General features: G+C 35.5%; 2 protein-coding genes across 9 annotated transcripts in view; both read right to left on the bottom strand.

The window, feature by feature from the left end:
• LOC127847287 (uncharacterized) overlaps window positions 1-6,240 on the bottom strand; it is a 382,744-nt gene extending 376,504 nt beyond the window's left edge. For 2 of the 8 annotated variants that reach the window (XM_052379109.1, XM_052379106.1), the window contains exons 1-3: window positions 5,627-6,237; window positions 3,189-4,207; window positions 2,380-2,482 (exon numbers count right to left, since the gene is read on the bottom strand). In XM_052379109.1, the coding sequence (XP_052235069.1) occupies window positions 2,380-2,482; window positions 3,189-4,207; window positions 5,627-6,006 (1,502 nt within the window). In that variant the 5' untranslated portion in view covers window positions 6,007-6,237. Of the gene's footprint in view, window positions 1-2,379; window positions 2,483-3,188; window positions 4,208-5,626 lie in introns of all 8 variants that reach the window. The other 6 variants (XR_008033898.1, XM_052379102.1, XM_052379115.1 and 3 more) reach the window with 6 other exon arrangements.
• LOC127847288 (uncharacterized) overlaps window positions 1-13,710 on the bottom strand; it is a 60,170-nt gene that overhangs the window by 4,898 nt on the left and 41,562 nt on the right. The window lies entirely within an intron of this gene.

Below are 13,710 nucleotides of genomic sequence, written 5' to 3'. Positions count from 1 at the left end.
ATTGTGAAATAATGGCTTCAATTGGAAATCAAATACATCAGATTAACAGTCAGATTTGGTAAATATGGACAAACATTTTAGAATGCAAAACAAGAAGCATATAATGAACTTTAGGTAGGTAAATAAGTACAGAATATGATACAATTTGTTGATAAGAAATATCCTCATTTTATAAATGGCAACCAGCCCAAAAATATGTTCAGGCTTAGAAATTAAACTAACCTTACCATATACTTATAGATGTTTTGTTCTTAACCAAATTTCATGTTACAAGCAATTTGACTGCTAACATCAAATAAAAAGTAAACAGTGATTATATCCCGCATCTGCAAAGGGTGTATGATAACAAAAAATGTATTTCTAACAATCATTTGGATTACTAATTTTGCATTATATATACACAATCGTCTTTAGGAGTGGCATCTTGAAAGACTTAGTATAAAATACCACATTAGTCTTTCAAGTAAATATATTAAGATTGTAGTTAACAAATCTGAAACAAATCTACCTAAACAAATAAGTTTTTATTAATGTTTTAAAGCAAGGGTAATTCTTAATCACACTTACTTTGTATACGCCCCATTGATAATCACAATTACTTTGTATAAGACGCGACAATTACAAACACTTACATTGTATAAGCCCCGCACTTAATCATACTCACTTTGTAAAAGACCACTCTTAATCACACTTACTTCGTATAAGGATCCACACTTAACCACACTTAATTCTTATAAGGCCCCACTCTTAATAACACTTACTTTGTATAAGGCCCCACACTTAATCCCACTTATTTTGTATAAGGCCCCACACTTAATCACACTTAATTTGTATAAGGTCCCACACTTTATCACACTCACTTTGTATAAAGCCTCACACTAAATCATGCTTACTTTGAATAAGGCCACACATTTAATCATGCTCACATTGTATACGGGCCCACACTTGATTACACTTAATTTAAGTAAGGCCTCCCACTTGATCACATTTATTTTGTATAAGGCCCCACACTTGATCACACTAATTTGTATAAGGCCCCCACTTGATCACATATACTTTGTATACGGCCCCACACTTGATCACACATAAGGTGTATAAGGCCCCACACTTGACCACATCTACTTTGTATAGTGCTTGGTATACATTTATATAATGTATAATATTTCTGATATGAATAAAGAGTCAAATAACGCAGCCAAATTCAACTAGAAATATGTGAACAGAAAATATATGAACAATGTATGTACATATTTGTATAATTGACTATTTATGCCATTGCAATGGCTATGTATATGTGTCAATATTATATATTAACATAAACACTTGAGCATCGTTCTGGAAAAACTGGCAATCCACACAGGCGAAAATCCAGTTAAGGCAGAAAGTGTCGCCCTGATTGACCTGTGTTGACTGGACAGGCTAATCTGGAAGGACACTACATTACGCCCCGTTCTCGCAGATCAAGGTGCATTAAGCCCCGTTTTCCCAGATCAAGGTGCATTAAGCCCCGTTTTCCCAGATCAAGGTGCATTAAGCCCCGTTTTCCCAGAGCAAGGTGCATTAAGCCCCATTTTCCCAGAGCAAGGTGCATTAAGCCCCGTTTTCCCAGATCAAGGCTCATATACAAATGCAACAACACCATTGTACACGTGGCAATAGTTTCAGGTAGCATCATGAATGAGTCATAAATTTGGCCTCTAAACTGGTATCAAGGCTATTTTAAGAATTAACTTAGTGATCGAGTTTTTTGTTGCATGTGATCCAGATTCAAACTAGGCCTAGATATTGACTAGATGATTAAGATTTGTCACCTTCAGCACTCCATGTTCAGGTTTAAAGAAATGACAGCCAATATTCATAAATTGAGTGTGATTTTGATGTCAGGTTAATTATTCTTTTAACTAAAATCATTTTAACGTGTTAAGTGAAATAGAAATACACAAAGAATGTTCATAGATTTAACAACTTAATACATTCATAGCACTTATAATGTTCACATATACTTTTTATAAATACTATCATTGTTATGGTACAATATCAATATGCTCTAATTGTATAACAGCATATTCTCATGGCCAATTTAAATAATCTGAATAATAAAACAAGATGCTTGTTAAAAAACACTATTGTGCTTTGAACACCTGGATACTATTGCTTCTGCCAATTCCGACAATTATGCAGGAGGTGTGTCTGTTGTAGCAGATTGACCATGCGCATCTAGCTCCATCCTTCTCCGTAGCAAGAGTGGCCAGCTTCCTTCTTCCCTCACTGTCCAACTGTATGATATAGTAGTTGGGGTATCGGCCTCCACATACCAGCACTTGCCCTGAAGGTGTCACATTTACACCAGCTGGCCAGGCCAGTGCTGGGTCAGTAAAGGTGGCCAGGACTGACCCATCCATGGCCAGGATAAGAAGCTTGTCCTTGGGGAAGTTAGTGATGTACAACTTGTCCCCTGTGGGACTCACAGCACAACTGACTACTGCAATACAGAGTAGCATCAAGCAATTAAATAATATGTATAGCAATTGATAACAAATCTCGTTAAAACTGTATTAATTGTATATTGTTAAATACAATAAATTATGCAACAAATGGTTAAGGTCTGCATTAAAATCCAATAATAATCATTGACTAGGTTATGGCAGGAAGTTTTGTTCCAGTGCTTTGTTTTCGCTCAATGATTGGGATGTTTGCATGTGACTGGTGCTTCAATAATTGATGTCTACAACAACAACACAGAAGGAAATACCTACACTGAAAAATGTGTCAGGTGATATAACTACATGCAGTAATTATAGATTATCCATACATATACACAGGATTACAATGTTATTGAAACATATATTGAGATATTTTACATGACAATCATACATATAAGTAATTTTAAAGTATTTTTGTTTCTGAAATTGAAATATTATATATAGTTTCTTGATCAATTACAAAAGACAGTTGTTCTTTACAAGTCCATACTTAATTGTTGAACATTTCAAATACACCAAAAACTATTGACTCAAGGTAACAGTAATTTAAAAACACATTAATGTTCTTTTATAGACATGTCATACACTGAATAAACTAAACGTGACATTGCATTCTTAACTGTGGCTGGAATAATGCAATGATGCTACATTCTATATCTATGTATTCAACCTAAAATATAAATTTCATAATTTTGTTATTCTTACCTGTCTCAATACCTGATGTATCCTCATACATCTTGCTGACAAATTTCCCACTGAGTGTGTACATGTACAGGGCAGTATTAGAAGTAATATACAGGTCTCCTTGGTGGAAGGCAATACTTTTACAAAAATGTTGTAACTGAATCTTTTTTCCCACCACCAGCTGCATGTTGTTTACTGTGATGAACTGGACCTCATGTATGTTTGTATCTGGACCATTAAGAGTCACAGCCACCTCACTGGGTGTGATCTCACACATACCCACTGGCCTGCCAGTAGCACTCCAGTGACTCACCACCTGGTACTGCTGGTCAAGAAGCTTGACATTCGCATTATTATTGTCTACAACTAGAACCTTTCTGTCTGGTAGAACACAGATGGCTTTGATAATGCATTTTTGTGAATCGCTTGATATTTTCACATTGTGTTCAGACTTCCCCTGCACAGTGATTACCTTGTTTGGATCCTCTTGTCCCATCAATGTCTGAGTACTGTGTTCAATCTGTCCAAAACCAGACAGTTTAGACAAGTACTGTACAATTTCATGGTTAGGCAGAAATGTTATTGAAACTTTAGCCTGAAGAGAATTCTCCTTCAGAAAGGCTTCAGACTGCTGTATTTTATCCTTGCATTTCCTGATGGCTATAAAGGATAGTTCCAGTTTGCTTTTATCACTGATATCCTGCATGGCGTCACGAAGTTGTTGTAATTCATCCCGAAGCCTGATACATTTGTCAACATCACTTTTGGAAGAGGCTTGTAGTTTGGTCAGAGTATCTTTCATTTCCTTCCGTGTCTTCTGTTCGATTGTGTCTAAGGCTGAATTTATATTTAGGCGAGTTTTCTGTATCGTGTGTAACTGCTCATCATATGAACTTTGAACATATTGAATGCTAGCCTCTTGGTTGTCTTGAAGTTTTTTTATTTCTTCCAGAATAGTTTTGATAGAAACTGACAGTTTTTGAAGGTCTGTGGACTGACCTTTCACTTTGTCGGATATAAGAACAACCTTTTGGCAGAGTCTGAAAGAAAAGAGAATTAAAAACACTGTAAACTATATTAAATACTAAAATATTTTCTTTAAAGCTTTGACATGGGAATCTTTAAGTACTTTAGCAACATCAGAATGAGATTGATTGTAAAGTCCAGCATTAAGAGACCAGCAATATATTCACACATATGGCCAGTTACAGGGTCTCTGATTTACAATAGGTCATGGGGTTGTATCTCCATACCCTTTTTTTATCCGATATTAACACAAATTAAAATATATAAAGGTACCTAATATATTATTATATATAAATACGTCATTTATTTAACGTCTTATACAAGAAAATATATAGCGACATTAATTGCAAGGTATATAAAAATTCAATTTTAGACGTGATTGTGGTTTTCGATTTAAGACCTGAATGTGACATTTGATTGAATTACCTCCCCTACACCCCCTCATAGTAGTTAAAGGTGCCTAGAACGCGGGGTTGTATACTGACCCCGTGTTTAATACTGACCTCGTAAGTATAGTCTGAAAACTACCGAGACCGCGTAACTGGCACTATGTAATAGTATATATATATATATATATATATATATATATATATATATATATATATATTTATATATTGAAATCTAAAACCTAAGTATTTATTTCATCAGTTATATTACTGGAGGTATTCAAAGCCCCATTTAGTGATTTACTAGGATTGCTTTAAACTGCAGTCTTCTATTTATAATTACTGTACATGCAAAAGTTAATAGTTTCTTGAAATAAATAAAAAACAATTCAGTGATATTATAAACAAGAGCTGTCACCATAGGATGACATATGCCCCCTATAAACGCTTTGATAGAAGTTATGCCCATTTTTCGAAACCTAAACGCAGATTTCGAAACCTAAACGCGGACCCTAAGCTCAAGGTCACAGGGGTAAAAATGTGTATGCGTTTGGAAAGGCCTTGTCCGTATACACATGCATACAAAATATGAAGGTTATATCTCAAGGGACAAAAAAGCTATGAGCAATTTTCGAAAACTTAACGCAGATTTCAAAACCTAAATGCGGACACAAAGTTAAAGATCAAGGTCACAGATGTAAATTTTTTAAGCAGATTTCGAAACTTAAACCCGGACCCTAAGTTCAAGATCAAGGTCACAGGGGTAATTTTTTGTGCGTATGGAAAGGCCTTGTCCATATACACATGCACACCAAATATGAAGGTTATATCTCAAGTGACATAGAAGTTATGAGCATTTGTCGAAACCTAAACGCAAAGTGTGACGGAAAGACGGACAGTCTGATCACTATATGCCCTTCTTCGGGGGCATAAAATGATTTTGCTTATAATGTTACCTTCTTGCAACAAAGATTAAAAACCCTGCATTTTTGTAATGGTATTGTTTTTTCTATAATTAAAATGAAGAAACAATATATATTAATATACCTGTGTTTAAGGAATGCACAATTTGTGCAGCACAGCTCACTGTGATCATCACAATACATTTTCAGGCTTTCTTCTTTATGAATATCACATTTTAGAAGAAAATCTTCAACCTTCTTGGCCACTGGCCATTTCTTCATAGCTCCTCTTCCATAGGGGGTATGTTTTGTAAACAACTTGTTGTGCATGTTAACACATTCTCCACAATAAAACTTCACACAAGATTCACAGTAGAAATCAGCCATTTTATCCAGTTTTTTTTCTTCGCAGGTCGAGCACAAGAAGTCTTGGATCATGTCAGATCCCTTGTCAATGGTGGATTGTGAAAAGCTTTTTGTAATGTCAGATCCCTTGTCTAAGGAGGATTGTGAAAAGGTTGCCATTTTACTAAATTAATTTTCACAAACACGGCAGCTAAGGATCCCTTTACCTTTGATTCAACTTAAATATGTTAGTGCCTCCTTATGATTGTCAGCTAAATTAAACAGCTCAACAAATCTCGCCCATCCAATTGTCCAAAGCCCGTAACAAGTTATGCATAACATTACCAGTATGAAACAAATATAAAACTCCTGTTTGTTTGAAGGTTTAAACTTAAGTAAACAAAGTAACAATGTAATCTGTGAATCGTATGGTAAGATAAAACCACATGGTTAAACCTGAGTTTGCCATTGGTTTACTTGAGTATACAAAAGGAAATACATGTATTTCAACTCGAGGCTGCGTTAAATCAATAAAGCAAGAAGAAAAATTGCTTTGTGTAGTATCGATTACATGGGTAAAATATGAAGCATGTTGAACAGTATACCACTTGAAAGCCTATATAGGCCTTCAATCTAGCTGTAATGAATGTAATTTTCACAAATAAGCATTTCATTTAGAGACAATTTTATTATGTAAATGATAAATTGAAAATCAATAAAACTGTCTTTGTCACGCCTGAAATATTCCACATCATACCTATTTGTCTAAAAACATCGGTAGTTAGGTTTAATAGGACGAACTATATAGAAAACAATAATTCAGCTCACCTGAGACACGCAGGTAAAAACTGTTATGTGCTGAATATGTTGTTTATTTACCAAGATGTTTACTCTGTGTGACACAGATTTCGTATGGTTTAAAACAATGTTTGAATCAATTAAAATATTTAGTACATTATTAAGTGGTTTACTATATAAGTCCATATAACATGTGTCCCCTCATGCCTAGTTCGTTTTGATCCCAGGGGCCTGATTTGAACATTCCAGTAAAGGAAACCCACATACACCATGTCTTGCAGTGTCAGAGATTTTTTTAAAAGTTATTTATTATATACGTCTATATACATTTTTTTCTGGAATACAGAAACTTTAGTGATTACAGCATTTTAAAAGATACTGCAGTGGTTTGCGTTTTCAGGCAGCCATGTGAAGATAACCCAACATGAGGTTTAAGACTATCTGAGGTAAACAGATTTCTCAAAACTTGCCTGAAAATTCAATCAGAACACAGATTTGTGTTTTGGATTGGACAAAGGACCTGGGCAACTATCCTGACCCCTATAGTGTCATTGTAGGGGCTGACATTGTTTACATTCAAGAAGTTTCTGAATATTTACTGAGAACTTTGTTTAAACTCAGTCACAAAGACAAGCTATTTCGTCTGTCCTGTAACATGTAAATGAACGACATAATAATTTCTTAGACAGACTGCGTGAACATTATTCTTTGAATAAAATTTTGTATGATAAATTAAAGGATGTGATTTTATGTCTGGCTACAGTGTTACAGTGACATGCAGGTGAAAAGATGCTTATTTAAAAAAGAATACTATTAAACAAATTATATGCAATATTAAAGCCCGGATTTAATAAACACTGTATACATATTCGATCTTTACTAAATATTATAGACAATAATAAAGAAGGCTCAAATTTATTAAACATCGTTTATGTTTATCAATCAAGGGACAAAATAACATGAAAATATAAAACTATTAAAAGAAAGACAAACACACTTATAAAATACATCCATACACATGAAACAATTATTTACAGTTTAAATTGAGGCAAAATAAAAAGTGTAGATAATAAACTTTTGGACCCATTTTTTGGAAACACAATTTACTTAATGCATGTTTGTGAAGTGTCCCGGATTAGCATGTGGAGTCTGCACAGGCTTATCAGAGTCAACACTTTTGGTGTAAAGTGGATTAACCACTAGGAAGAGATTTCTGTTAAACACAAACTACCATAAAAGCGGAAAGCATTATCCCTGATTAGCCTGTGCGAACTGCACAGGTTAATCTGTGACAACATTTTAAGCATCAACCTTAACGCACCAATAATAAGCAGAGCTTTCGTCGGTTTGCAACAATGGCCGCCATTCCTCCAAAATGTTAGTATAAATAAAATCAAAGAAGTACACACTTTTATACATGTATTTCACAGCTGATATGTGATTAGTTTCGCGCTTGAACATGGTTTTAAAAATCGTCAAAATCAAGAACTGTATAAAATACAGTGCTTAATCAAAATGCTTCATGGTCTTAAAAAATTATGTTAAAGTGATAAATCCAGCTACAAATGTCACTTGGTTCACTAATCGCCTTCGTTGCACAAGTCGCCCGGTCAAGAATGTCATAACACCCGGCGGCTTAGTGATGAACCATGGTCACCCTGCACGTGTCTCCAGTGTTCCTCGGTTTATGCAAATATACAGACATACAATTTAACATATCATAGTAAAACAAATCCTAAGTTTCGGTCTCCTGAATTTTAGGATACAAAGCAATGTAATTGAGGTTTGTTTTATTCTTTGATGGCCCCACTATATCAGTGGAGTTTTCCTTTACCGGGGCTGAGGCATTTATGCTCGCCATCAAAACCTCGTCAGGACCCATCTCAGTCCTTGACCTTTTGCCAAAGTACCTAAATTTCTTAAAGAATTTCCTGTTACATCTATTTCTACATTTGACCTTAATGATATAGGCTAATACACCTATGATAATCAACGTAACTACACCCGTAGTAATGAATAAAATCATGTTCAATTTATTTTTCGTGCTATATTGCCTAGCGATTTCTATTTCATTTAACAATGAATCCATGGGAATAAAATCTACAGAAGGGAGTGTTTTGGGTATTTCAATCGTCCCATAATCAATCACTTTTTCATTGAACTCTTTCCATATAGATACTGAAGATATATTAAGTGTTTTCTTCATGAGTTGTACAAAATCATCAGTAATGGTAGCGGTAGATCGGTAATCAAATGTGGCTGACAACGTAATTAGATCATTAATTGCCGTACATCCTTGAGGAATAGTAATTATGTCAAACGGTGGGTTAATCGTTGACCAACTCGACTCTTAATTGTTTTCACGTTTGCAAGTGATAGATAACCTCAGTGATTTTGATGTCACCACAACCCAAACACCATTAGTAATATATTCAGCGTAAGGTAGCTTTACATTGGGTTTAACCAATTCCCTGCAATTTTCAGCTATTAAATCTTGTTTATTCATGAATATATGAACAATACATGTGCTTGATAATTCAATCGGATAAAGAGGTTTCATTAATTGACAAAATGGTGCCCCAACACAATTATTTATCTCTCCTGTCTCACGTAATGCGTATCTCGTTTGCTTCGAGTTTATCGCTATACCGGCGTATGGAATGTCATACTTCGCTACGGCCATATTCGACGTTACTTGACCTTTTGTCGCATTTGCCAATGTGAGCGGGATATTAATGATACTGTACATTTGATAGAATTCATACTGCTCATTTAATGGTATTTTTACTACCATGACCATTTTGTTATTTTCGATAGCGCCCGATAATGGAAGGTATTTATAGTATTCTAAAATTTCCTTCTCGATGTCAAACGGTAACGTATTCAACGGTGGTAATTCATTCTTGACTTCTAAAAGTAAATCCTTTAACTGATAAGGAGGAATTAAATTCGGTGACAAATGTCCTAAACTTAAGGCAGTAAGTTGATTATCTAAATGTTCAAACATAAGGGTTGCTCGTGACATTAAATCCCTTACTTCTTGAATAAGAAGATCCAAATGAAAATATGTTACCATGAAATTATTAGTTTCAAGTAACCTGGCGTTAACCTCGTCAGTTACGTTACGTAATCTTACTTCAACTTTATTAAGGGTGTTTATTACGTCCTTTAACGAGTTGCGATTTTCTTTTACCGCGTTTTGTGTGAGATTCAGCAGCGTTAAAGACTGTGAACTAACATGCATTAAACGTAATTGTCTCTGATGAAGAGTACTTAAAACAGAACGTATCTGCTGAATATCGCTATCTTTAGCAACACCAAAAACAGCCCTTAATATATCTGATCCAAAATCAAATAAAGCTCGTTTCTGACGTATAAATTTGTTTGAATTTACTTTGTGCAAAAGCTGAATGTAAACACTATATATTTTCTGAATTTCAGCATTTAACCCTTGAATAGAACTTAAATATAAATCTAGAAACTTATATGCATTAGTGGGTAGGTACTTGTTCGTCATTGAAGTCGCTAAGTTTTCTGTTATCGTCAAGTCTGCTCGTAATGCATTTAAGAAGTCGTCATACGGTTGTAGATCTAGTACAAAGCTTATTGTCCATGTAGACTGTGTTGCGGAAAATTTGTTTACGGGTATGAAAACTACGTTGTTCCTTACAATGGGTTGTGCGATGCTCAACCCGGTGATAACTGTCAATGTCCATAGTCGTATCGTCAGTCGAAAGTCGTACATCCTGTCCTGGAAGGTATTAAAAGTATGTGTCTTCACACGTACAGAGAGTTTATATTTACTTTAACATCTTTCTGATTAAATCGATTACAACGTCATTTTTATCGGAGTAATGTTTCTTAATCGACCGCGGACTTGCGTATTCGATTACATTAACCTCCATATCGGAGTGATCACTTCTTTCACCTGAAATTGACCTTTTGTGTTCGCGCATACGCTCTGCCTTACGTCTATATTTTCTCTTTAGTTCGACTAGAGGTATGTCATCATCACTGTCTGATGAATTACTGCGCTCATGAACACGTCGCCTAATTAACTTCGCTAAGGGGGTATCGTCATTGTCCGACATATGACCCTCACTCTGACTATCGTAATGAGAACTCATCTCGCTATCACTCACCTCACTGTCACTGCTCGGTGGTACAACATAGGTAGTTTTTCGCTTACCTTTATTCGGCTGGAGTCGCTCTTGCGGAACGTCCCAAGTCTCGATATCTACCGATTTTATATTACGTGCGTGCACGGTTTGTTCTGACCCGTTCGCTACGTTCTTAACCCTGAACGTAACTGGAGATATCTGTTCAATTATTCTATAATACGGCTTATAATAGCTGTCTAATTTATTAGTGCGATTATGATTCTTTATCATAACGGCTTGACCTACCTCTTATACTGGTTCTTGTGCATCTGCATTAATTCTCTGGTTCCGTTTTCTTTTAGCTTTTTTCATATTACTGTGAGCCTGTCTCATGGCCCTATGTAAATTTTCTATATAGTACCTTGAGGTATCTTCTCCCATGTACTTCCGGTGCGGTTGTAATAAACTGTCTAATGGTAAGACTGGGTCTCGTCCGTACATTAAGTAAAATGGACTAAATCCGGTCGATTCTGAAGGTGCTGTCCTAATGGCAGTCAAACAGGCATTAATATGCAAATCCCAGTTAATTTCTCCTTCACTTATTCTCTTAGAAATCATGTCATTAAGTGTTCTATTAACCCTTTCAACTTGACCATTAGCCTGGGGGTTATACGTTGAAGTGGTAATTTTACATATAGAATAGTACTTACAAATGTAATCTATCACCTGATTGCAATATTCTGTTCCATTATCCGATCTTATCTGATATGGAAAGCTAAATCTTGGGATAATTTCGTCGAGGAAAAGGTGTGCTACTATTTCTGCTTGTTTATTCTTGACAGGAAATGATTCTACCCATTTAGTGTTTTCATCAACAAATGTGATAAGGTATCTATTCCCTGCCAAAGTCTCCTTATATGGCCCTGAAGTATCTACAGACCAAGTTATACCGCTTGAATGAGATACTCTAGTTTCTTGAATTGGAATTTTGTTATTAGATTTGGCTCGTTCCTGACAAGTAACGCATGAACGAATATACTTGTATAAATCTTTGTACATATTAGGCCAAAAGTATTTTCTCCTTAACGTATCGTAACACTTATCAATCCCCATGTGTGCCAAATTATCATGATAATGCTTAACTATGCTTGCCTGTAAACTGGAAGGAATGAACAGTCGTAAAATTGGTTCCTCATCTTTGTCACTAAGATAGTATAATATCTGGTCAATAAGAATGTACCTTGTAGAATTCCCCTCTCTCTCGCCCCTTTCTAGTTCTGTGATCCTTTTCTGGACCTGCGGGTCTTCAGACTGTGCTTTCTTCACGTCGATTCCGTCATCGATGTACACTGGTGGCGTTATTTTCTGAGTTTCACTGTCTTCAGTTATGTAAGAATCTTTACTTGGATTAATTAAATTTAAATTTACTGCATTTACCTCCATTTTCTTGTCCTCGAAGTCCCTTAACTTAGTGTCCGGTACCTTTGCTACGTACGCATGCTTTCCAATGTCAAAATGTTGAGGTAATTCCTCCTCACTTACCTCAGGTATTGTCCCATCATGTCTGCATCGAGATAACATATCTGCAACCTTATTTTTACATCCCGAGATATATTTTATGTCTACGTTGTAACCCGAAAAAGCAAGTGCATATGACTGTAACTTTTTATTTGTTAAATTTGCTGTCAAAAAGTACATTAAAGGTCGGTGATCTACGAAACACGTAACAGGTGCGTCTTGTACGTATATTTGTAATTTGTCAAACGCTTCTTTTTCTATAACTGAGTATTTTTGCATTGTAGCACTTAATTTGTGGGATAAAAAGTGAATTGGTCGTTCATAAGGTATTCCTGGAATAATGCTTTCTTGTTCGTCGCATTCTTGGCATAAAACAGCCCCAATGCAATCATTTGATGCGTCCGTGTAAAGTCTGTAACCTTTAGTACGATCGGGAAAACCTAATAAAGGAATGCCTGTCAGTCGTTCTTTTAACATGTCAAAGGCGCTTTGACATTCGGATGTCCAATTAAAACGGGCATATTTCTTTGTAAGGGCGATCAGTGGTGCCGCTATTTGAGAAAAGTTTTGTATTATTCGTCTATAAAAACCACACATACCAACAAATGACCTGATGTCTTTAACAGATTGTGGCGGAGGAACAATTTAAATTGCTTTGACCTTTTCCGGGTCGGGTTTGTAACCATGTTTGTTTAATATGAAGCCTAAATAATTTGTTTCTTCCTCAAGAAAGCTACATTTCGAAAGTTTTAATTTCAAAGTATATTGTCTTAATTTATCAAATACGGTTTGAATGTGGGTCAAGTGACTATTAACGTCAGTGCTAAACACTATAATATCATCAAGATATGGAATAGCAAAAGATTCACAGCCCCTCAAGACAGTATCCATAAGTCTTTGAAATATTGAGGGAGATATCTTTGCCCCAAATGGTGTTACACGAAATTGGTAAAGTCCTAGCCCTGCACAAGTAAAAGCTAGTTTTTCGCGTGATTTCTCATCAACAGGTATTTGCCAAAACCCAGACTTCATGTGTAATTTTGTGAAAAAACTACACCCTCCTAATAGTGGTAAGATTTCGTCTATGCGAGGTAAAGGCCAGGCAACATCTTTTATTATTTTGTTTAATTGTCTAAAATCTACACAAAAACGAATACTACCATCTGATTTCTTTACTAAAATTACTGGAAAAGACCAAGGAGAATTTGACGGTTCAATTATTTTCGCTTCGAGCATTTCCTTAATTGTATTTCCTATTATATCCCTATGTTTGATTGGTGTGGGATACGGTCTTAACTTAATAGGTTTGTGATCGCCTGTATCGATAGTCGCTTTAATAGCAGAAGTCGGAGTTAAATCTTTATCCGTTTGTGCAAATAAATCGGTATTCTTTTTCAATATCGGCTGAATTAAGTGCGTATATTTCGGATGGCAATTAAACTTAAACTGTTCATCATTTTCCTTAAAC

The sequence above is a fragment of the Dreissena polymorpha genome, chromosome 10, assembly GCF_020536995.1.
Source record: "Dreissena polymorpha isolate Duluth1 chromosome 10, UMN_Dpol_1.0, whole genome shotgun sequence".
NCBI lineage: Eukaryota > Metazoa > Mollusca > Bivalvia > Myida > Dreissenidae > Dreissena > Dreissena polymorpha.
This window is presented reverse-complemented; position numbering and strand designations above follow the sequence as displayed.